This window comes from Ischnura elegans, chromosome 10 (assembly GCF_921293095.1).
Source record: "Ischnura elegans chromosome 10, ioIscEleg1.1, whole genome shotgun sequence".
NCBI lineage: Eukaryota > Metazoa > Arthropoda > Insecta > Odonata > Coenagrionidae > Ischnura > Ischnura elegans.
In genome coordinates this window covers 82,446,622-82,473,745 of record NC_060255.1, presented here as the reverse complement: position 1 = coordinate 82,473,745, position 27,124 = coordinate 82,446,622, and the positions used below count along the sequence as shown (strand labels likewise).

Here is a 27,124-nt window from a genome sequence, read left to right as displayed (position 1 = left end):
TTTCGAGTATGCATTTCCAGAATAGTGATTTACGTCTTTTACCCATGACAATCGTCAATAAAAAAAATATTCGATCACTGTTTAAAGCTTGAAATTTTCAATAGTGTGATGAATTGTAGAGTGATGTTTATAATTCGGCAACTATGTTAGGTTAACTATTTGTGTAGCAGCTTGAGATGACTGGGCAGAAAACGTAGGTTTTTTTAACTTTTCGGATCTCATTATCGGCGACTTGCGATTAGCAACCATAATTTTCGTCATTTCACACTTGAATGTCGGAATGTAACTCTCCTTTTGCTCAGGGTAGGATTCAAACATCATAATCACGCATTCTCCTTGCATGCAATTGTTGATTGTTAGTAAGTTTTGAAAGGAGACAGGTAATGTATGCAATGAATTTAAGAGCAAATTTTAGTGGCATTTTCTATTAATCATTGCAGTAAATATCAACTTTCGCACGACTTATTTCAGTCTTAAGACCGAAATGCCTAGTATCAAATGATAAGTCACGGCAAAATAACTTATTTAAAAATTTCCTTTGTATTCTAAAGTTTACTTGCTTAATTATATTATTTTCAATTTACGTATGGATATCCTGGAATTCAATAATGGAAAATTTTCATAAAAGATCAGCTTTCGGCTTTGCACATACCGACTCTATTAAAACACAAATTTTCCCCAAGGACTAATGCTACGGCAAAAACCTAATTTGGCTTCCTTCGGAGGAATTTAGCACACTCAGTTGTGGGACCACTCCCGGTTTGAATCCCAGTGCAGTCATAAATGTTTCCTGTTTGAAATTTCTCCTTTGGTGTATTGGTATTTACAATAAGAATTTGCGTTTACAATCACGAGGAAAATTTTAGGAAAGTTATGAATTTGGTAGAATATACCATCACAAATGTAAATTTAGGCTAACGGTCCTAATTGTATCTTATGTCTATCATATATTCTAAATTTGATTCTGCCTGTCAGCGACGTGGCGGATGAATTAGCGAAGCATTTAAATGCTTGTTAGCACTGTCGCGACGGTGAGAACATATTTAGTGCCCATCTTGAGAACCGTCTATTGTAAAATTCGCGTTCCTGACCTGGGTTTCAAGTGATTACAAGTCATTACTGAGGCTTTGATTATGATATGGGAAGAGCTGAAACCAATGTCGTTAGATAAAAAGATAAGTGTGTATTGTAAATTACACAATGAAATTATTGCCAAATGTCGTAATGTAGTTCCATGAAATAAGGCTTAAGAATGTGCTCTACGTCCGTGTTGGAATGGTTTTCTTGGCAAAAACATACGCCTTCATCGCATTTGACCCGGGGTCATGGCGAAGGCGGGGGGCGGAGGCCACTGGTTGGACGGTAGCGCAATATGTCACGGGGCAGCAAGGCGGGAGGAAGCGGATGCCATGCCGGGAGGCGGGACCGGAAGTAGCGCTGCAGGCCGACAGGTGGCGTTGTTATGGGCACGCCTCCCCCACCCTCGTACGTTTGAATGGGCCGGTTGTTTCCCTCCCCCATTACCCAAATGAGTGGGACTCTGCGGCCAAATACCTATCTCTAGGTGTGCATAGACGCCCGGCCATAAATCCAGCGTTCGCGATGCGCTGCCAAACATCGCGACCGTGTGAACGCCCATTGCGGAATGCATCGACTGAGATTCCGACCGATTTGTTGAAAGATAAGCTCATCAATGTGCTTGGAGGCGATCCAGATTGGTTATTTTTTCTTTGCAGGAAAAAAGTCATCTATCGTTGACTCAGCATGGGTTTAGCGGTTCCAGATTGTACATTAAAAAAATATGAATACATTATGGCCGTAATGTTTAGGTTCAACATAGTATCCTGATTGATTAGTCTTATTTAGGAAAAAAGTAATTTATATTTGATTGAGCACACGTTTCTCGATTCCAATTATTATATTAAGAAATTATTAATATATATATTACGTCCACCTCCTGTTCATCTTAATGGTTTTATTCTAAATAATAAAAAATATTTCGTGAAGTTAGGTGGTTGAATAGCTGAATATGAAAATTTTTCTATTGAAATGTGTTAATCATTACAATAGATGACAGATAAATTCTCAAAGTGACATTTTTTTTTGTTTTGCTGAATGTTACCTCGGAAGTAAATTTATTAGTTTTTACATCTGAAATAAATGTCCGCGCATGCAGATGATGAGATTTATCGGCGGCGTATCAGATGTTCATAGTGTGTAAATCTAAGCTAAACATTTTTTTCATAGGCACTTGCTGCAATTGATTGATATTCTGAATTTTTGGTTGAAATAAAATTTTTCGCTCGAATTTGTGTCACTAACGAAAGAAAGGTCAAGTTCGCACCCATTCACTATCCGAAAAATGTATCCTACAACACCATTATCACCGGCTAATTTCGATTTCCAAAATGGACCCAATTTTAATTAATGAATAATGCGCTTCGTTTTGTACTTATATATTGGTATTTGAAGATTTCTTATATTTACTAATAGCTATGTAAGTTAGCGTCGCCACAAATTAACGAAGTACTAGAATTTCAACCCACTTTTAAAAGACCATTTTTTGTGGAATTATGTTGAATTTTTTTATAGTACTCCAAGGCATTTTCAGTAAGTTGTTAGTAATTGTATACTCCATAAGTTGTTAGTAATTGTATGGCAGTGACAAGGAAGCACATGTGCAAAAATGTTATCATTAGAAAGAAGAGAAAATGCAGCTTTTATGAACAGCAGATTGTCCGTCTAATTTGAAAGTATATCTTTCATAAAAAATTATATAGCATCAAAAATGTTAGCACCTCCATATGCTCACATGCTAATGAATACTTTCATTTCGTGATTTTAAGGGATAAAAAATTACTATAACCGTTGGTTTTAGGCCATCACCTTTTCAGCTCTTTGTGTCTTGCTGTATAATCACATCACTGATGCGAAAGTCATATTGTATTTATGCATATATTTCGTACATGAGGACCAGAAATATGCTCGGTAACTAACAGTTATTGGTTCGGGTGAACTCAAATTAACCAGCATTAATAATTTAGATTGCTAATTATGGGGGTTGGTATCCACCGAATAATCTCCATTAATTGAATTTTTGCTGGCATGGAATAGGCTATTCCACCATCGATATTGGTATTTTAAGTCTCTCCTGCTAAATTAGATAGATGTTCATACTGGAAATATACGATAGGACTGAGGATATTAGGATAGGATTAGACTGTGATAGGAAAAGACTACAGAATAAATCCGCAGCATGGAACTTGTAGTTCCTTGAGACAGCAAGGAAACGATGGCTTAACGTTTCATTTGATGGGCAAAAATTTAGTTTCCTGTGTGCAGATGAAATGATTACATGCATTGTTTGTGACCAGTGATATCGTGTTACAGCTACCGGTTGCAAATAATATTTTTTTGCAGCCATTTCATTTATATTTTTTGCATCAAGTGCGCTTTCCACGGAGCTACTGTTTTGATAGTTCATCTAGATATCGGTATGAGGTTTGGTCCCGGATAGTCAAAATTTAGCCACTGGATGAATGGTCCCGAGGTTATATCCCGAATCAAGTCTAAAGGCAAATCTAAATAGTAATCGTCGTGGATTAAGGAAATAAAATCATAAAATAAAAATACTTACGACCCGGGTTTCTGCATACCTGATGATAGCATGATATGCAGAAACCCGGGTCCTACTATTTAAAATAAAGTGTGGAATAGAACAAAGTATTTTTATTTTATTTTATGATGAAGAAGTTCCACAAAGTAACGACGGAGACAGTGTCTTATATTGAAATGAAATCACTCTGCTACCCTGAATGTATGTTATTTTGTCTCATTTTCCACAGTACGGAGTGATTCCCACCATAAATTACCTTAATAAATCTTAAACTTAAGTATTTAGGGCGTAGATGTACGGGAACAAGTGGTTTTTGTAGAAACACATGTGACTTCCCATCCCGTGGGTCATGGTTCAAAACCCGATGGTAACAGAGATTTATCATAGGATATCGGGTCCTTGATTGAGTACTAATAGATGACACTTTAAGTGCACCACTACGTTTGTTGGATTATGCGTATGCCGTGATTCCCTTGACGGTTTTCATTAAGAGTGGGCTAAATCTGACGACGGGTTTTCCTCAACCCTTCTTTTCCTACATGACATTAGCTTTCTATCAGTAGGTTTTCGCAGGCTTTCCACGTCCCCCTTCTTGTGTGGGCGTTTTCCTGCAGTGGTTTTTTTTCGCTGAAGGATATTACACCCCTATCCTAATGTTTTTTCCCACAAACAGAAACCTTTTTTACACAAGATTTTCACGCATACTTGTTTATCTTTTTTGATATGTCACTAATAGTGTATATTGTATACTTTTTGTATTGTAAAGGCTTATATGCCATTTTTTAATATGCTTGTATTGACGCTATCGAGTGGTTAATTATTCTTATTATTATTAATATTATTTCTCTTTGGCACATTTAACCACTGCTGTCTATCTCATCGTCCAAATACCCTACCATGAGTAGATGTAATTAGTCAACTTATGATTTTACGTTGCTTAACAATTTTGTTTATTCTGTGCATTATTGTGTTGCCGTTGAAATTCCAATGAAATAGAGCTATGCATACAGCAAGTCAGCTGATGAGACGAGTCGTCAGTGTCGATCGATTGACTTTTTTGTCAGCTTTCAAAATTCGACTGTCCATATAGTTGCGCCTCATCCGTCCATAGTAGCAACTGCGCAGATCAGTAGGTGGGGCTCGGCATCGCACCGATGAAACATTTGACCTTGTCTGTGGTCGTAAACCATGAGTCGCGTCGGTCGCTGCCGGAAACACGATACCAAGGCACAATGGATCCGCCAGGAACTTAGCCGTGACAATTAAAAGCTTTGACTTGCGGTCGGTCAGCGATTCCGTTGTCACCGCACAAACGAGTTCAGAAGAACCTGATAATATCGTTAATGCACCGTGAATGTATTTCTCTCCCATCCATTGGGACCGTTCAGTAATGCTCGAGTTTTACTGTACACTTGTGGGAAGTTCCCAGGGTAGCAATAACTGTACATGCATCATTGCAACAAATTGTGTATATCCTTACATATTCATCATATTATAGCATCAGGTTGGTCAGTTTTCAATCCCTTGTAATGAGAAATAAGGTTGGATTGATTCTCGTGCTTCTTCTGTCGTGTCGTATTCTCAAGTATCGCAGCGGACACCAACAGAGTATAGTATCGCAGGCTGCTCGGGTTCTCCTCAAAGCAAAATATTCCATGGCTGTCGGCGTTTCGAAGATAGTAGGAGGAGCTCTTAAGCAGCTTTCGATGAAGACCCGGTGGAGCACCCAAATAGCCTTCACTACCAGCACACGCAGGGAATTTTTCATCGTCGGTATACGTAAAAAAGATTATTTTGGGAATTTTCAATATTGTTCATATGGTATTCATTCTATGATTTTAATTTTTTTAATGTCACTCTTGTAAATAAGTGGTCGTGAAATATGTTACAATAGTAACTTAAATGAATAAATCGATTTGAGAATAGTTTTAAATGCCTCTCCTGTACTGGAAACATTGGCAGAACGGTATTCCTGCCCTTGTCCAAATCATTATCATGGAAAACGTGAAAAAATGCTCCACTAAATATATTTCGGTGAAATGTAACACCGATTCTTCATATTAATATCAATATCTATGAATTCTGTCTTCTCGATACCTTTCAAAATTTTTTTTCCATTTCTGTCGTGTGATATATGGTAGAAGAGGTGATAGGATATATACGTGTATGAATATAATTCACTCATCACTGAATGGTGAATGGACCTTTTTACATGGAAAATTATATCACAAAATGAAGCTCAAGTTTAGGACAGTATAATGATGAAGAACAAACGTTTGAGTAATTTAGAAGTGTGAAGTAGATAATAAGTGAAGGGAAGCCATCTGAAAATAGTGGGTAAAAGACTGAAAAAATTAATCAGCACAATCATGAGACAAGAAGCTCTGGTGAAAATAATCGTTGAAGGACTGGTGGAAGGGGTGAACGGCAGAGGATACCCCGGATGAGATACGTACAACAGGCATTGAAAGATGCAAAACAGAAGAATAATGTAGGAGATTAAAGGCCAGCTGATAGGAGATTTGACTGGAAAGCTGCATCTAACTAATTTTCTGATTGATAACTGATGATGATGATTGCAACGTGATTTATACTGAATTTTGAACCCATTTCCGCCCACATCTTGCGATTGTGAAGACATTGTGCTCCTACGGTCGTCACTCGTAATCGAGTGAAATATTTTGATGATACGTCAAATTGTTTCTTCAGAATGGCCCTTAGCCATACGTTACCTCCACTACATAAACGCTCAACAATCGCCCACCGAATCAAATCCGCTCATCTAGGTAGCCCTTATAGTACTAGGTGAGCAGATTTGATTTGGTGGGCGATTGTTGAGCGTTTATGCAGTGGAGGTATCGCATAGAGCTATACTATAGTGGTAACGAGGCCAGAATCTATTATGTTTTTTAATCTGTACGTGTGTCCTTGATTGATAGGATGAATCTTCTGTGCAAGTATATATTCTTTTTGGTGTAGTAAATCTAAAGTAATCTAAACAATACGATTTACTGTTTATTTCTTTGAAATTTGTATATAATTTAAAGACAGTAGGCTGTCACATCGAACCGTTTCACACACGTATATCTTCGTCAGTTGAATGATTTCGATCGGCTTCAAAAATACGCTATTATATGGATTAAGTTATTGGAAGCTTAAAAAACACATATGAGGAATTTCGACTAAAGAAATGCGAGTTTTCTTCAAGAGCCTCATATGTTCAGAGTGGTAGTATGTAGCCATTAGGCCACGGTGGGCGGATACAGATTAATTCACCGGACATGGAAATCTGTCTCATATCAGTCGAACAAGGCCTCAAGGCCAATGCCCCTCAGCTACGGCGGACTTAATCGAATAGGTTCGGGTTAGAATGTAACGGATTGGTCAATCTCGGTCGAAAATCACTGATCCCTTAGTGTAAAGTTGCCCTCACCGCCCTCGGCGTGTATCGCGAGCCTGTCTGTATTCCCCACTGCGACTCCTAGGGGGAGACCCTTCAAGTGTTGATCGTCGTCTCCCCCCCTCCACCCGTGCATATCACGTGCCAACGGAAATAAAAATCGCCCCCCCCCCCCCGGATTGGCCCAAGGAAGCCATGCAAAGCAAATGTTGGTTTGCTTCTGAAAAGGCTGTGACCTCACCGTCATCCGTAAATCCCAATCATGCTTGCGGTGTTGAAATAAAGCAAAGTATGGGATGAATGTTTTCGAACTTCCTTTTTTCTTGGTATTCCTTTGTATTTATTTAGTGTTCCTAGGTGTATACATCATTCATGTTGGAATGACTAATTTTCTTAAATTAATGCGGGCGGTCCTTAACATACGATAAGACCCTGATTGGACTAAAAGACATGTTTCTTCAAAGGTCGGTATTTTTATTTTAAGTTATAAACCGGCAAATTTTGTTCAAGTTTTGTGTTCATTCTTATCTTTACCGAATATATTCCATCGTTATAAATATCGATCAGCCTCCATCAAATGCCAATACATTTTTTTCTTTTTATCTTGTTAGGCTAGTCTTTCGCAGGTTAGCGTAGTCTTTATAAAATCCCAGTTTTAATTTCAAACAAGCTAGAAAACTTGGAAAACGGTGAAATATTGAACTATGATTTTAAAAAGGAACGACGTCCTTTGAGCTCGCCTTTCCTGTATTTTTCATACTTTATCTTACGTCTGGATAAGAACAACAATTTTTTTGACGGATGATTATTTGAGTTTTAGAATTGTTATTTCAAACTCCTTCCGGCAGCCACCTATGATATTATGAGGGTGGATATTTTTCCATTCAATACCAATTATGCCGTGCGTTAAAAGCTCTGCTAGACTGGCATTCAGTTCCCTTCCTGGAGTTGGTATCTACTCGTTGCCATCTTGCAGCGATTATTTAAGTACCTAGTTCCCATTATTTTTTTCCTATGGCAAAGACTGTTTCATATTTAGGGCAACATCATAAAATTCTGAATTTCTCTGAGAAATAAAAAAAATGACCAAGGTATTGACTCTGGCCTGCCTGCTTTCTATATTAATTTGCTCCTATCTCTGAAAAATGAGTATTTTGGCAGTTATATGGAGAATATTTCAGTTATATGGAGAACTTACATTTTTTCTTGAGATCTGTGTGAGTACATCCGGCTTGAATTCAAGAAGAAAGTACCCAAGGAATTTACAGCATAGCTAGGTCAACGTCCGGACTCTTGGCACAATTGCCTTTTGATGTGGACGGCTATGAGTTCATCTTCCATATATTGCACTATCTCCGACAGAAGAAGGCGTTAATGGATGCGAGGCAAGACTGCAGTGAGCTGTTTCTTGAAAATGGGACAGTTATGACGTGACGCTGAGATTTTATTTTTTTTCATTCTCCAGATGCCGCATTTGTCATGATCTTTTAAGGAAAGGCTATAATAAAGGCAGTATTGCCGAGGATTCTGCATATTATTCTTCCTATTGAAGTTAGAATGGATTTTATGTCAATCATTTCATGATAAATTATATCCTTGTGCAACCATTCTGTTCACCTTAAAAAATAATTGGAACAATTCGGATTTTATATTACAAAATAACATTGGTAATTTGAAATCCCATTTTTCTCAAAAACTGAACTATAGCTGCTAAGGCATCACATTTTTGAAGCTAATAACCACGAATCAACCTTCAGTGCCATTCCGAGATAGAATAATGGATAAATGAAGATAGTTGTTGTGTTAATTTGTTGATATTTAAACAAATCAAATGTTATTGCGATTTAAATAAAGAGCTATATGTGGTAGGTAAAGTGTTTTGCCAACTTATTATGAAAAATCATCAATTATCTAGTCAATATAAAGTTTCAAATGAATATATGAAAAAAAAGCTAAATTGAAGAATGATTCATGAAATGAGTTTCTATGATCAAGTTGCTGCATCATTATCCACAATATAGTGTGTCCCTCTGGAAGACTATGTAATAGTTTTGACATATCGTATGATTAATGGATAACATTTTTCAAAGACATGAAATTAGTTCAGGTGTCTAAGAAGAATATCTTTGCTCGTTACTTGGTAGTTTTAGGAGTGGGATTCGGAACAGACATTTGACTTAATAAGATCGAATAATTCAATCGTTAACCGTCATCATATGTATCATGCCTAGTATTTTCAGTAAATAGTAAGAAATGCAAAAGCTTAAAAATCGATTTCAATTGTCGCATGATAGGTTGCAGCGTCATACCACAATTTCTAGCACGAGAGAATTTAAAAAATCAACACATCATATTTGAGCAAATAATATTTACACTCATAGGGATATTTGTTACCTATCATATGATCTTAACCAAAAACTTGAGGTCCTAGGTGACATCATAACTTATGATTTTTATTTTTTGTACCCTGACAGGACTTCATTGAATAATAGTAGTTTCCTGAAGTTTTATTCTACTTATATTGGATTAGGTCATGATTTACTGCGTTTTACGTAGTTTGCCATGCTTGATAGGTTAAAGTGACTTTCATGACATACATGTTTAATCATGTAAATAGCGTTATATTACACATGAATCACGCCTTTTTTATACTCTGAATTTTATTAATAAATTTAGTAGCTATGACGTGAATAATGACGAACAAATTTATTTTTACAAATTGTCTGCACGGGCCTACCCAATTGCCATATTGTACGATTAAAGAGGTTCTGCGAAAGAATAGACCCTCTAATTGAATTAATTATATAACTTGAGTACTGATAATTATTCATGTATTTTCTACGACTGCTAACTTGTAGCTTAGAAGGAACGCAGTGTGCTATGCATGATGTTTTATGAATTGAATATGTTTTAATAGTCTACATGATATTCTAAGCTATATCTGCTTAGAAAAAATTTGTGTACGAAGGAATCTTTTATGAGAAAGAATAATCAGCTAAACATAGAATAGCACACATTTTCACTCTGAAATAATTTCAATGAGAACCTACATCGAATGAATAGAATAATTGAAATATTCTTATTAAGTTTCTTAGAGTTTTTAAGTTTTTCTGAGGTCTATAGGGAAACCTGTATTGACTACCTCACATTTTACGTCAAGACGTGGAAAGAAAAATAAACAGATCATTTTTCTATTCCTGTTGAATATTTTCCTTTGTATACGTCTAATGAACCTTCAGTTGAAACTTGGTCAATTCACTTAAAATTTAGATGATATCCTCAATTATATTCAAAATTACAGTCCACAATTTATGCATCTTCTTATCATTAGCCCTTGTGATTAAAACAATGAATTAATATCTACCTTAATAATAATATGCGTATTTATTTCATTGGAATGAGATTTTACATGCTTGACTCAAATGCTAATGTTCGCTCACGAATGTATCCCACGTTATCATGTATCACAAGACGCACTTCGCATTAAATTATTAGCTATCATTGAAATAAATGGTTGAAATGTGGCATAGTCCTTTGAAGTAATGTTTTAGAAAGGAATCATTTTGGACATCAGGACCTTGTGACAGACCAGCTTCCTTGGCTTACGGCTCATTACACCATTGAAGTTTACTAGTCATAAAAATTTATAATTATGTTACGCATCTTATCAATAACAGACATTTTGTTACTTCTACAATAGATTTAAAAATTCCTACCGGTTCCTGTTGATACACCATTATCAAGTAAATAGAATATTCTTTATAGGTAAATAAAATATTTAACGTACTTGAAAAGATTGTTTCAGCTGAAACCAGTCGGAATTTTAAAAATATATTGCAGTAGTAACACTGTCTTTTATTGATAATATGGAGTCCTAACACCACGTACAAGATTTAAGTTTCGATTTAATGCTTCGTATATATCTGTGCACTTGTAAAACAAACTGAACAAAATGAAACAATGAATGAAAGTGAACTGAACAAACTGAACTGAATGAAACAAAACTGCCAGATTTGGTAAGGTTTTAGTGCAAAATTTGTGGATATTTTGAAGCTAAATAAGTCGTATTTATTTTCACCAAATAATCCTATGCATCTCTGCTGCGGACAAGTCCAATTCATCAATGGAACCCGAGGAGATTCGTCTTAGATTTTGCCGAAACTTGCGCGCTCATGTCTTTCCCCGAAAGCAAGACAGCTGGGAAGAATCTGCTCTCGTTCGTTTGAGGAAAAAAAAGGCGTAAAAGCGTTGGCTCTCTGCCAGAATAGAGGCACACCCCCTCCCTCCCCCCGCTTCCACAATCTTTACCTACGCATTCCCTGTCTCAGTGAAGTTTTAGATGATGGATGCGGGCTTCATTGCTAATAGTTTCTGGGGAGCACACTTAACAACACTTTCACCAAAACTTCGTCTAGCCCGAGTGATGCTGATGAATGATATTTCTTCGACAGATTGACAATTTGTATAGACATTTCAAAGTGGAAATCGTTTTTCCAAAAACATATGAGTCATAAATGGCAAGAATAGGGGAAAAATGAATACCATTATTTTTTAAAACATGGTGTATTGTGTGCCAAAATAAATGTATCCATTCACTGAGGTATTGTTATTTTGTGTCCACCGCTAATTTACAAACTCAAAAGTCTATATATTTTATCGGATTAATTATGGAATATATGTATATGGAGTACATAATATATGTGACTGACCACCTTCGTTGACCGAAGGCTTATTACATCATCGAGATTCATATCTCTTAATAACTTAGAAAAAAGTATACTATACATCTATTCACCTAAAATGAAAAAAATACAAGGTGTGGTAAAGTTTATTGTGGAATATGCGGAAATTATTTTGCGTACTAGTCTTTAGGAATACTTACGTAAAAGCTCTTGTGTGAACTAAGCATAGCGTCTCAATCAATGAAAGCAATATTTAATTGGTTTAAAATAATTTATATACCCCATCAGTAGTATGCAATAAAGTATATAATTTGTTCTGCTTACATCACTGCATATATATTTTATTGCTTGAAAGTAACTTTACTTGAATAAGCTACAAATTTTGAAACAGCAAGTACGACCCTGTAATTTCTTTTCATTACTAACTTCGGAATTTTTGGCTGAGAGTGTCGATATGAAAACATAAGTCTAATAGTAACACTCCATGTCTATTGTTGCATATCAGAGACAAGAAGTATTAGGAAAAAATGATGAAATTACGAAAAAAAACATCAAAGTGGATTTCAAACGCTGTTCTTCACAGTAAAATTGTTGGAGCCTCCGCATAAAAAAAGACGACAGAACGCAAGAAAGGTTTTTTAAATGAATCCCTGAAATTTAAGGATCGCTTAATGAACTCTGTATTGAAAAAAATCAGAAAGAGTATTATCTCGAGATAAAAAATATGAAGGAGATGAAAGGGAAATCTGTGTGTAGAGATATAGCCTTACACTCTTCGTGGATCTGGTGGTGTTTAAGCGCGAAAATGGAGGGGGGAGGAGTCTGGAGTGTTCTCAAAGAAGGGGAAAGAAGAGAAAGGGAAGGGGGAATGAACTTCCGGAAGATCACGAGTGCCCAATGGGGCGTCGCCTTGTGGTCCTTTTAAAAAAATAAAGGAGATTTAAGAGGACGAATCTCCACCGCTTGGCCCGTCGGGTTTCACTTGTTTTCCGTGACGTATTTCTTGTTGATAACTTCGTGAAATTCATCGTAAAATTTTCTGTGCATACAGCGTAGACCATCGTCTTCATTTATTGTACCTCAATTTTAATAATTATACCTCACGGAAAATGCATGGATAAAATTTCCGTAATTTAGACGTGAGCGATTGTTGACAGATGTCTTTTCGATACACTTTGGAAATTTCAAGCTGACGGAGCAAAATTAAACTAGTTACACGTTATGTATTAAAATATATTTCTCGATTAGATGATATTTCCTGTGGTAGTTGAGATACTTTTATTATTAAACAAATGCGTACGTTACATAGTCTGCAATTTTCATTTATATAGGTTATAACGGATACATATAATAACTTTTAAATAAGTATTAAGTCATGCAGTTTAGGAAGTCTAACGGTAATGACGCGTCCTGTTAAAAGTGGATCAGATTGGACGGATTTTTGGGAGTAGATATCAACAATAGGAGGAGGGCAGGCAAAAATTCTTGGCACACTCACCGTTGATGAGAAAGCTGGTGGCGAATAGTAGGACGTAGAAGGCCGCTCCGCCGACCATTGGAGTCTTCAGGGGCGCCATCCTCCGGCGACCACCCCTTGCCAATAGGGGCTCAACAATCCGTGGGGGCTGGAGCGCCCTTTCCCCGCAAACCCAACCGGACACTCCGCGACAAAAGACGAAACAACTTCGGTGAAAATTTTCTCCACCAAAAAACAGTATTATTCCTTTTTCGATAAAAGTTTGAAACTGTTTTCTTTCAATGTTTTGGAGGGATAAGGGTTTTTTTATGTATATATAATTTATCCGCTGGAAACCCGCGCTCTTCGTCGTATATAAGTTCCGTCTCGGGAGAAGAAGCCCCACACCACAGCCACGCCGAAGGAAGGCCCAACACACCGCCTTCCGCGAACCTCCAACCGCCACGGCTATCGCATAAGCACTGCCCCCCTCCGGTCGGGCAGGGGAATAGGGGGCGAGCGCACTGCCGCCTGTCGGGGACGGCGGGAAACCTCCGCAGTGGAACGAAAATACACCCCAATTCCCACTCCACTCTCCCTCTCTTCATCCTCCCCCCCTCCCCTCACACCACCACACCCCCGCCTCCCTTGTGTTTCGCCCGCACACCCCCCTCCACTCATCTTTTATACTTACTTCCTCCCCGACACCCCCCTTCTCTCTCTTCCCACTCGCGTGAACACGGGGCGAGCCGTGCCGCGTGCAGAGGGAGTGCACGGAAGAGTGGACAGTTATAGAAATCGAGGGGGCCTTTTAGGGGCCGAAATAGGGACAGGGAAAGGGGTTAGGTGCGACAGGGTACGTACGGAAAAGTAGCACCCTGTCCCATTGAGTTAAGCTTCTGTTTTAATTGAAGTGTAGCGGAACAAGCCACGGTGATAACTTTACGGAGTCACTCGTAATACGAGTATACTAGCTGTGCAAAAATTCCACAGAGGTATGTCTAATAAATCCTAAAAGAAAAATGATTACTATTTTACAAAAATTCCTCAGAAATTATATTTAATAAATCCTGAAAGAAAAATGATTGTTTCGCGAAGAATCCTAAAAAAAATTTCTCTGAGGATTTTTCGCACTATTTAAAATTCTTTGCTCACTTGTTCAAAAATTTTATCAGTGGTATTCATGGAAACCATGTAAAATATCAAGAACAAGTTTTGATATCAAATGATTAAATTACTTGACGGATGAAACTACCGTCTTTGATCTGCACTCAACTAGCGTCAACATTTGTGACCCGTGCCGTGTGCAGAGGGAGCGCACAGAAGTGCGGATGGTTATAGAAATCGTGTGAGAAGGAGCGTTGGGAGCCTTTTAGGGCCGAAATAGGGACAGGAAAGGAGTTTAGGGCGAAAGGGTACACACAGAAAAGTAGCACCGCATACCATGGAGTTACGGTAACATGTACTCTTGTTTATAGACGTTTTGGTGCAAATTATAGAAATTATATATAATAGCTTGATTGAGTTTTGAGATATTATAGTTAAATTACTTGCTGGATCAAACCACTGACTATGATCGACATTAGATTTCTCAAAGTTTCAATGATACATGACCCTTTTTAGGTCAAGATGTGTCAAAATAATCTCTTTATCCTGGTGTTAGTGTCGTTATCATTCACTGGATTCCTCAGGGATTAGGATCTAGCTGCTTTAATGCTCAAAAGATGTTTATAATCTTACATGTTTTTACTCAATGCATGAGGTCAAACCTACTCTTAACTCGTGTGAACGTTTGCAAACCGTGCCATGCACGAATGCAGTACACGAGAGAGTGGACAGGTAGCGAAATCGAGGCGGGCCTTTTAGGGAAAGAGGGATAGGAAAAGGAGTTAGGTGTGAAAGGACTAGGTGACACCTCATACCATGAAGTTTAGCTTCAACGTACTTTTGTTCAGAAAAGTTATTTCCGCTATTTATGAAAATCAAGCTTGATTGAGCATTGCAATGTATTGGCTAAATTACTTGAGAGATGAAACCACAGACTTTGATCGACTTTCAGTCCCTCTAACTTTGAATGATACATGCATCTTTTTAGATCATGTTAACGTGCAAAAATAACCTCCTTTTCTTGGAGATAAGTTTCGTTATAATTCACTAACATCCTCAGGTATAAGACACAGGGTGAAGGTAACTGCTTTTTTAATGTTCTGCTTTAATGTTCAAAACATTTTCATAATCTTACACTTTCTGTTGAATGGCTGAATTCATTATGGTGAAGCTCTCACAAACCTACTCTTACCTCAGAGGGAGTTCACGGAAGTTCCTTTAAGGCCCAAACAGGGAGAGAAAAAGGGGATAGGTGCGAAATGGTAAGGTAACACCGTACACCATGAATTTATGCTTCTATGAACTCTAGCTCAGAAGTGTTGTTTGTGAAATTTATGGAAATCAAATGTAATAGAATCATTGAGTGTATAGGTCTAATGGTTAAATTACTTGATAGATGAAACCACCAACTCTTATCGACCTTCCCTCTCTTAAAATTTCAATGATACATATCAAATAAGCTTTTATTGATGACTAAAAATAATTGGGACAGTAATAAAAATGGGATTAGGTGCTAGGAGAGGATAACTGCTTTAATATTCAATGCATGCCTATTATCTTTATTTTTTTTTGTAGAATGCATTACGGTCAAGCGCTCACAAACCTACACTTAACTCACGTAAACATTCGCGAGCCGCACCGCGTTCGAAAGGGCATGGAAGAGTGGATAGTAATGGAAGTCGAGGCAGGCGTTGGGTGCCCGTTCAGGCCGGAATGGAGACAGGATAAGGTAATAGGAGCAATTGAGTACTCACTACAATGTAGCACCATATACCATAAACTTATGGTGACATTTTCCCTTATTTTCCCTTAGATCTCCTTTATGTTTCAATAATCTAATATAGCAGTAAATAGTTCCCACAGATTTAAGAATTGAAAATGACATTTTGGTGTAGGCTATATACGATGGTGTGTTTTCGAACGTTTGAGTGAAACGCATAGGTGAAATGAAGTTCGGATGTTTGACGTTTAATTTTCATCAAGCTTGGGCCATGGTAAAACTATTTATTCTCGATACTATCCCGCGATTTTCAACGACGCATTCAGCGGTTAGTCTCTTTGAATAGATAACTTTTTTGTAAATGGTGTAATAACTATACTTTTGAATGATCCATTCAAAACTCACTTTGGAATTTGATTATAGACCACCGGTGAATTGGGTGATACCAGTTACCCCTGGCCTTTCCATAAATACCATAGTTTTTCGTTGAAAGTTATGTTCTCCATTCCGTATGGCACCATTAGCCAATAGTATTACCTGTGGACTTCAAAACCTGCGACAAATGAATTTATAATTTTATTGCACGTATTGAACTTGTGGCGACATCCATTTCGCAGGATGATCTAGTAGTGTTAAAAGTAGTAAATGGTGTTGGTTAAGAATATATGGATAAAGGCATAGGTAATTAATATAGATATAGAAATATGTAAAGAGTGTAGGCAATAAATGTTTTGGATGTTGATTCGAACGAAATATGCATTCCGTTAATAATTTTTGTGATTTAAAATGGGTAATCGTACTTAAAAAAAGTACCTTAAAAACCTTCTCTTTTAAATAATTATATCATACTCAATTAGGCTCTAAATAATATGTGTAAGTGCAACTTTTTCGTTAGACTTTGATCGTGAAAGCTGCGGATAAAACAGGAGTAGTATTATTATAATATCTTTGATTTAATAGCACTTCTCACTTGTACCCAAAAAGCCTAATTTAAAAGAAAGTATTTAGTGAAATCTAAGGGTGGCTAATAGCCTGAAGGTACACAACATGTATTCTAACTGGCCGTGACTTTATAATAAGTATTTTTGGGTGATCGCCAGTATTTTTTACGTTTTTAGCATGGAATCATTCAATTACATTCAGACTGAGAAAATGTCAGCATGAAAATGATATAAAATTATACTATCATACAGTAGACTATTTTGATTTCCAAAAAGTATAATTTTCTATTTGGTATATCTCTTAAGTAAATTTATTTTTCCATCCTTAGAAAAATAATGTCTTTTCCATTTAGGAAAATTGTTATAGCTACTATTGCAGAAAAGGCAAATATAACAGCAACGTGAAAATATGCGAATGACAATGTATTCTCCGTGTTTAATGAAGAAAGAAATAAGACTTTTTTTCGCACTTTCGCGCGATACCACTTAAGATACTTTCAGAGATTACCTCAAATAAAAGGAGCCAGGTGGAACGTTGCAAACATACTCCAAGCATTAATATGTTGATATTACTTAATGCACCTTTTCAATGTCAGGAGTATTAAAAAATAGGTAACCTCTCCCGTGTGCGGAGCTAAAACTGCCGTGCAAATGGAGACGAAATGGCATCAACGAGGTTTAGAAAGTTAAGAAAACCGTGCTTGGTTAACATCTTATTTTATGCATTAATGAATAGTAGAGTTTCATGTACTATATCAGTGAATGCGCCGTTTCAAGGTAAGGCCTTCACCAACCTACTTACCTCTTTTGTGAGCAGAGCTAACACTCCCATAGTGAGTGGAGAAGGAACGGCTTCGAGGAAGTTTAAAAAGTTAAGAAAATCGTGGTGGGTAGCACAAATGACTGCCTTAAGAGTTTACAATTTATCAATCGAAGGCACTCTTCCTTTGTCCCTTCGGTTCCCCGCTTTTCCATTTTCAGTCTTCGTTAAAAAGGTCATTGCTACTTTTAAGTTGCTTAAATTCATGTCATTTGACCTAATGTTGAAAAAAGAGATTCAATGGGGAGAAGGTTGTGTGAAAATGCTAATTTTCTCTGTGATTGCTCCAGAATAGACATCTCCTTCAACACACACAAAAAGTTGGACCTCGCGGCTGTACCACCTTGAGGGTTCTCTGGATAAGAAACTTGCCAGGGGCTATGGTAATGCTCTTCCCTGCCTCGAAACTCACATTCAAATGTTTATATTTGTTTCAATAGCGTAGCGTGTGCCAATTTTGTATTACCACTGACTGGATTTTTTGGTGATCATTCCATTTATTTTTACGGTTTTATTCATCAACTAAGGATAGTGGATCGTTCAGAGTAATTGTGCTGTACAGTATTGAAAATTTATGAGGTGAGCTATAACCTACTCAATTCAAGTATCGACTTTGATTAATCTTGGTTGTAATTAATTTAGACATATATTTGGTCAAGTGAGTTCAAGGGCCTTAGCCTTTACGAGCGTAAAAGAAGATTCCCTACATCGGATCAAACTGCCATTTTATTGAGAATTAGATTCAGTGATATCCATGATAGAAACACTAATGTTAATTTCCACACTATTTAATTCACCACTCAACGATCGACCATGGTTTCAACACTTTGTGTCATTTTTTTCATTTTGCCCTTGAAATGACCCGAAGTGTCGAAATCATGGTCGGTCGTTGGGTGGTGAATTAAATAGTCTGGAAATTACCATTTGTGTTTTTATCATGGATATAGCAATATTCCACAAAATCAAGCCTGAAGCGATTTTATAGATCCAGTGACTTATTATCTTTTCTTGCTATTTATCCTCAAAATGCTTGCGTCTGCAACCTCTCTCTTCGCAAATAAGGAATGTGGCGTCAGCAGTCTGCAATAAATAGAATCTAGCGTCTCGTACTCAACCCCTCAAATAATTCCATTTAAGAGTATCGGAAGAGGCTTTGGAATTAGGGTAGATTATACGAGATTTCTTCCGTTCCATATTTTAGATTCCTAATTCCTAAAAGCATTGAAAAGTAAATGTGCAGTATAAATTCTGTATTATAATTGAGTTTATGATATATTTTTAACTGTAGAAGAAATTTCTAAACATATTTTACCAAATATCCTTTCTCCTATTTTCAGGTCGTGAAATATGTATTTTACAAGGCTTTCCCATACTAAGTTCCATCAAAATATTCGCATTTTAGGATTTCTAAGTTCGGTTTGTTTCCAGCTTTTTTGCTGAATGAGGTGAAGAAAGAGATTCTACTCTACTTAGGATTAGGCTTGCGGAATCCTACGATAGAAAACGTTTTTAAGGAATGAATATCATAGAAAATTCACGTTTATCAATATCGTATAAAGTTCTTCCGTCAGTCTGAGTTTGTTGTTGACTTGGAACGGATTGGATTTTATTAAATTTTGAGGGTAGTAAGTATAATAGATTTTCCGCGTGTGAAATTCATTGTATTGATATGTAAAATGAGCGTAAGAAATTCGTTATGATGGCATCTTCTTGTTAATTATTAATGGGTCAGGTGAATGACGAGCTTATGCAAAGGTATGAGTGATGAAGAGGTAGTTATTGGGTGCACCTGTTAAAAGATGACGAATCAAATCAGTTCTGAAAACTCGTTTATAGAAGCTATCGATAGTTGAGCTTACATCAAAGCCTTCTTAAAGCGGTAAACTATTTTAAACATTTTTCTATTTCATTTGAAATTGACGAAGAGTTTAAATTCGTTACAATTGTTTCCAAGATAGTCTTTGTTTCAACTAGAAATAAGGAAAATTGGAAAATAAGACATGGGGAAGGACGTCGCTGCTAAGCGGAACGTGGTGAAGGCTGCATTCCTACCGTATCACTTTCTTCGGTAAATTTGAGAGCGGCGGAGCATAGAATTTTCAAAAGACTTTTACTCTTTAATTTCACTCTGTTTCCCTTAAAAATTTAAATTTGAAAAATTTCTCTGCACTTCTAATTTGAAACTTAAAAATTTTTCTCCATCATCCGTATTAGGACGAGCTCTAAAAACAAGTCCGCTACGATTAGCTTAGCTTATAATCTTTTTTTTCTAATTTGGTTCGGTAAATCGGGAATTCATGCTCCTTTTAGATTTTAAAATATCCTTTGTAAGTGTTACCTGTGTATATTAAGCGAAAATACGAGTGTACGATACACGACAAGGCACCAACTAAGTTGACTAATATGACTATTAAGTGCATAATTACGTATACGTAACAGCGCCATATATTATGAAAACATCTATTCCTAATGAATGCAGATTGGTAATTAAAACAGTTGTTATCCATGTATCTAAGTGGCCTATCTGATAATATTTGAAGTTGTTTGTTATTATTTTATTGTCTTCACGGACATAGGAAAGTCAAAGTCTCACAACTCATTCTAAAATACATCGAATGTTGGTGCAGTTTCTACAATATTTGTTACTGAAGAAAAAGCCTATCCTAAAATTATGAATTGTGATTTTTTCATGCTCTTATAAAGCTATTGTAAATTTATTTTTAAATAGAATTAACGTTTAGTTTTGCAAAAAATTATAAGAGGGTAACCGTTTAGTTCTAGCAAATCTTATTATTCTAGTGTGAACTTGGATCTCTACTCTGTGGCATTTATGAGAACTTTCTTGCTAATAAAATGATGAGTGGGGCATATTTGAAGTAGTAGGCGTTACCCGGTAGTGGTAGCATACCCGATGAAATTGAATTCTACGCTATCGTGTTGGTGACTTTATTCGCGAAACAGACAAGGACCCTTACGAATGTGTGATTGTGACGAAGTAATTTTTACACGTCAAACTGTAATGAATTCAAGATTAAAAGTTAAGCGTGATTGTTATATGTGATGCGAGGTTTTATCAGAAATGTGACCAATTTGTTCTCCAGCACCCTTTTAGCAATACTGATTAAGTTATTAAAAATATAAATTTTGTCCACTTATTTCATATCCAGCCGTATTTTTTCATATTTCATGGTTGGGAAGAGAATTTCCAGTGTGTCATCAACACTATTTCCCGAAAAAAAAAACGAAATAAAATAATGTGGCCATTTGGTCTCGTTTTTATAAAGATACGACCGCTATAGCGCGGTAAGAAACAAATAGATACTTTTTTCATTTGATATTTCAAAAAGTTTCATCGCCATATTTATTAACCAACAAGGTTAATAATCAAACCTTAGCTGCACAAAATCCAGTCTTCAAATTTTTGTTGAATTTATGACATATTCGCGATTTTTTAGTAGACCATGTGGTATATTCATTACATAGACGATTATGTACTCCGAATAGAACATTCAGTGATAATAACTCGAGAAATAGACCAAAGTCGTGACTAAGTTTCTCTTCTAGTAATATTAGTATGTTATAATGCAATAATATATTCTTCTTTTGCCTACACAGATATGAGCGTGAATAAAAATGCAGATTCCGAAACAAAATTACAATAAAAAATAGAGGGAAACGTTTTATGGCCGTGGATCAAATAAATGCAACTTGAAGATTAAGTTTTGAGGTTTCCATGAAAATGAAGATGAATTTCTCGGTGATATCACAACACGGCCAACCACTGGCTGAATTTTGTAAGACTCCCTTGGAATGCGCATGGAAGCAGTAGATGAAACATCTGCTTGAATTTGCGACAGATTGAGGTCACGGCAGAATGGATTCGAAGAAGGATCGGTGATCGTAATTGTAATAACTTTGGCCGGAAACAAGTGATTAAATATTTAGAATGAGTAATCATTTCACATTTTAACTATGGAGTCTTTTCTTTCAAAAAGCAGTGAGTTTAATCATTGAATCGGTTCCGATTCCGATGTAGAATCTCGCAAGCTATACTATAACGGCATTGTTCGAAGCTATATTAGCGCGTCAAAAAGATATTTAAAAGAAAAATATAAGACGAAATAAGCTTAAAACACTAAGCACAAAATTGTGGGTTATACAAACGTCTACCCTGGATTAGAAAGGGTTTTAAATGTGTTTCAACACGCTGATTAAGGAATTGAGATAGGTGCCTTGAGAAGCGTATGCTAATGCAATCCAATTAAGGAGGGCATGTGTAGGCGACTTGCAAAAGCTTTTTGAAGCCTAATGGGTCACAATACATAAGTGCAGGAAAGTCATCATGTGAGACAGATGAAAAGCACCATTACAAAATAACTTTTTCTAAGTGTATCAGAATGCCGCTTTTAACACAACGCCGTTCAGAGGGCATCATATTTTCTCACGAAAATGTATACCACTCTGTGGCAAACATCTTTTAATCGTATCATAACGGCTATATCTGGTTTTCACTCTTCATTATTAAACCAATAAATCGCTGATTACACGTCTCATAATCGTTTCAGAGAAATCGAGGCTTTTGGTTCTATGATATTTAATTACTGTTGATATATTGCTGAAATCGATTTCCAATTATAGTTTAATGTCGTCCACTGCTGCTGGTTTTCGATCAACAAAAATTGCATTCGCGTATATAAGGGTGGGAGTGATGACTACGTTACGTTGTTTCTGGCATCACTTAACTAGGAAGGCTTTCTTGTACTGGTCATCAACACGTAAGGCTATATGGATGCTGCTGATGTTAGTTGTGAGCCAATTTTGCGATATGGTGGCTTCAACCCTCTTATTCCAATCCTATTATTCTAGTATTTTCATCCTAGTATCACAATTGTAGAAAATCCATCCACTGTGTCATCTTCTAAGCCATAGATTATTACCTACCGCCTTGTCATTCACCGTTGCTCTTTAGTACATTTGTAAACAGATATATTCACTATAGGGGCTAACTAATATTGTGGTATTTCCAGTGCGTTTCCTCCTGCCATAAGATAGATCAAGCATTATTACAGACATTTGTGTCATCTAACACTCGCTTACATTCTTTCCATTTGTGCCATTACCTCATATTGCCATATTGATATCAATCTATTATTTGCGAGAATCGTATCCAGGATATCTTGAAATCGCTTTTTCAGCGGAAAAATTGGTTTTCGATAAAAGAATTGGAGGCATTGAGGGAAAATTGAAAGCTGTTCAAAATAAAATATGTCATGTAAAATCGTAGACATTGTAGTAACATACTTTATCCTTAACTCATTTTGAATTCTTAACGTAATGATACCCCTTTCAAACTCCGCAACCGTAATGAATTAATTCTTTGAAAAACCCAGGAATGGTTTTGGGTTACGCCGCTGCCCAGCATATTCCAGTTTGTGATATTTCGCGTTTATGCGTTTTCCGTGAATCCGTGAATCTTGTTGTCATGGTTCACATTTTGTATTTTATTCTGAGCCGTGCCTCATTCTACGCTGTCAGTCGAGCAGCTTGGCGGACCGCTACCTCCAGCTAAGGTAGCAATCTTCCATCCCTATTTCCTACCTCACCTTTTCCCCGAGTCATTAGTTGGTATCGTCACCACCACCGTTCAGTAAGGTAATTTTTTGTTATTCGACCGCTTTTGTTTGTTATTAAATATTTGATACTCTGTTCAACCGTGCCTTCTAAATTTTTTTGAGCTTTTCACTCCTCCGACTCCCCGGGCCTCCAAGTACGTTTCAATTCTCTCTAGATTAAAAATTATTTTGAAATAAAATTCAAAAGTCGAGGTTTCACTGTTCTTTAATCTTCACGGATGAAAATGTAAAAAAGAGAAAGAAGAAATAATAAAAACGAAATATGTAATTGAAGTCAAATCACAGATAAATTTGTTGCCCCGAAAAAAAATTGAGTTAATTCATTAAAATGATCCCATTCTGCTGGATTTTACGTGTAAATAAGTGCACCTTTTTTAAATGTTGTGCAAAACTATCCAGCTGCATAGAATATTAAGATAAGGTGGACAACAAATAATAATACATTTTATGGAATCCATTACTGCGCAAATTCTGGTCTAATTCAGATGAATGAAAATGATACGAAGTCTAGTTTATAGAACTTACTCTCAGGACATAATACATTTAGCAAAACCGTGTGATAAGAACTAGCTTAGCGTCTCTATCTCAATAAATCAAGTAATCCACCTGTTTAATGGACTAGTATTCCTTTATGTTGTTATAAATTATGATTAGCGTGATTAAGTTACAGGTTACACCACGGAATTGTAAGCTGCTTAGCTGGGTGCCGGATATACTAGGTGGATCGGAAATATCGTCTGCTGTTAACACGTAAGTTTTTTACAGAGTGTCTAAAGATATGGCAGGGTTGGTTTCGTCGTTTGCTTTTGAAAGCAAGGCATATATCTTAATCTTTGTGTTTTGTTTTCTCAAAGCATTATCACTGGTCAATAATCCTGAGATTGGTTTAACTCAGCTCTCCTTTCAATTTTTCACTCAATTCATCTTTTTACATCTTCATATTTCTCCTGTTTCACACCTATCTTTAAAAGTTTCACCGTGTCTCAAGATATGGCCAATTTGGTTGTTTCATCTTTGTATTGATGTTTTCACGAGGCTTCTATTCTCTCTTCTTTGGACCCTCTCATCTCGGACTCGGGCGATCCATTTGATCTTCATCATTCTCCTGTAGTAACACATTTCGAAAGCGTCCACTCTTGATTTTTTCGCTACTGTCATAGTCCACGATATAATTCCGTAAAGATGTATACTCCATATATTGGTTATGAATGTTATTTATAATTTGGCAGCATTAATTAGCACAATTAAACAGCAAAGCGCAGTGTTAATTATCCTTTTTGAAATTTAAATTATTTAGGTTCTTCTTCCCTAGGTTCTACTCTATTTCTATAAAAACTCTATTTTAAATAATGTAGGAAGAGGTATCGTAAAAATTAAAGACCAGTTGACTCAAATATTTTTACATTTTAAGGCAACAATATTTGAAAGTTTTCATCACAAATTGAAAAGGCTAAAAAATTCTACGGCTGACGCGTTTACTTTAGAAAATAGGTTGGGAGTATTGTAATTGCATTTTTATATTATAATTAAAGAATTTTTACAACATTATGGCAATTAACTATTTTAATCTACATTTTTCTTTTTGAACTATCTTTGTTTATTATTTACCTTCAATTACTTCTAGACCTACCGAAAATAATTTTGCTTCTTACTTGGTTTTATTAATTTGCAATCTACAGAGTGTAATTTTACTTTCGTTATTATCTTATGTGAAAGAGTTTTGTTAGCTGTAGTGCGTAAAGGGACATGCTATTGATCGAAGTTCTTTGTTCAGATCCGGCTGAAAAATTGACGAAAACAATTAAATATTCGCACTATAGAAATAAAAAGACTTAGATATTTATGCACGTTTGGTAACCTTCGAGGTTAGAACTACATATCAAGATCAACATTCGATACAAATGCCACAATTAAATAACAAAAAAAATACTCTAATTTGTGCAATAGCCCATATCCTATACAGATTTTAAAACCGTCGTCCAGGTCCTCCACCAGGCCAATTGACTTCCATCGCGAGACATAACAAGTATAGTTAAGTGAGTGTTGCCTCTCGTAAACCGTTTCAGTGAGGAAAAATGAGAAAATGGCATGATATCAACCGCAAACGAAATACACACCTATTACATGTTGATCAGCATACAGGTGGATTAAGTTAATGTGCGAACATTCCATAGAGAAAAAATCATTTTCCTTGACCGGGATACGAACCCGGATCCCTCGATTTCCACTCTAGTGCTTTAGCTAGTTAAGCTACCAAGATATTAATTGGGGGATCCGGGTTGAGTTTCAGTCAAGGAGAACGATTTTTTTTCTCCGTGGAATTTTCGCAGAATTTGTGAATTGCGGGTGACTCTGTAAAGTTACCGCTCTGGCTATGTCCCACCATACAAAAATTGATTTATTATTGCTAGCAGTCGATGATGAAATCTTTTACTTAGTATGAAGCAGCTTATGCCGATAAATAGCACCATGTAGGCGTAACTGGACTGTGTTGAAGAATAATATCGCCGCTGCGCGCTGGACTGGTGAACTTCTTCCGACTCCTAAGGACCGTATCTCACCTCACGCCTATGGAGGAGTTTACGAAATTGAATTTAGTTGCGGTACATCATACATCGGGCAGACCGGGAGAGCTGTGAAGTGCCGTATACAAGAACATAGAAGAGCGGTGAAAAATAAACAATTCCATGTGTCGGCTGTGGCTGAGCATACTCTGTGTGAACCAGGACATGACATCAACTGGGAAGAAACTAAAGTCATCGCCAGAGAATTCCGATATTTTCTGAGGATCATCCGGGAGGAGATTGAAATATCTAAGGATCCTCATAATTTCAATCGAGAGGACAGCTACTAACTCCACAGTACGTCGAAGAGACTCTTCGCTCCATACCATTAAGCTATTGGTCGCAATCAGGGAGAACTTACAACACTGGGCTGCCTATATAACGGCGGCCAAAACACGGTATAAGCACTTGTTCTTTTATAAAAAAAACATTTAAAATCATTTACTAAAAACAAATAAGATACGTTAGAAAGCCAAATAGAAAATTTACAAAACTTATAAAATCTGCAAAAAAATTATAAAATCGAATATGAAAAGGACTTTAATCTGAACTCCAAAAAAATTAAAAAATGCCATTTTGTCAACCAAAACACAAAAATATTGTTGCTAAAGTTACGTTTTTTTCTCTCTACTGTTTTGTTTTTAATTATTTTTAGCTTTAGTTGCTCCAGTTTACGAACAGTCATTTAGATTTTAAGCTTCCTTTTATCACAAAAATTACACTACACAAGCCACGCAAACATCCGTCATTTTTATTTTAATTATTTTTGATTACATTGGCAGTGGTGGTCATTGGCTACCGAGACGATTTTTCATGCGCCCTCGGCGTCTCAGAATGTCTGCTCGGTACAAACACTTCGACCTGAAGACGCCTGCTGGAATGCAGGAGAAACTGCTGCCTCCAACACAACCACAAAAAATGCAGCCTACAATAATATCGCCGTTCTGCAGTGCAACGTCCATGTTGCCTTTGTGAGAGCCATATCCGAACAATCATTCTTGCTTTATTTCTAAGAATGCACATATTTATCTTTCACCTAAACTGGAAAGAAAAGAGCGCTTCATGCCATGGAAAAAATACTAGGGGAAACACTTGATAGCGTAGTGTTTCTTTTCATTATGGCATAATGCCTGTGACATTGCCTCGGCTGGAAATTCAGCTTGGTGGAAAATTCACTTGTCTCTC

General features: G+C 36.6%; 1 protein-coding gene across 2 annotated transcripts in view; it reads right to left on the bottom strand.

Moving 5' to 3' along the window:
• Positions 1–13,658, bottom strand: part of LOC124166674 — a 424,003-nt gene extending 410,345 nt beyond the window's left edge. The window contains exon 1 of one of the 2 annotated variants that reach the window (XM_046544310.1): positions 13,197–13,658. In XM_046544310.1, the coding sequence (XP_046400266.1) occupies positions 13,197–13,275 (79 nt within the window). In that variant the 5' untranslated portion in view covers positions 13,276–13,658. The remainder of the gene's footprint in view (positions 1–13,196) is intronic. The other variant, XM_046544311.1, reaches the window with a different exon arrangement.
• Between the last annotated feature and the right edge of the window lie 13,466 nt (positions 13,659–27,124).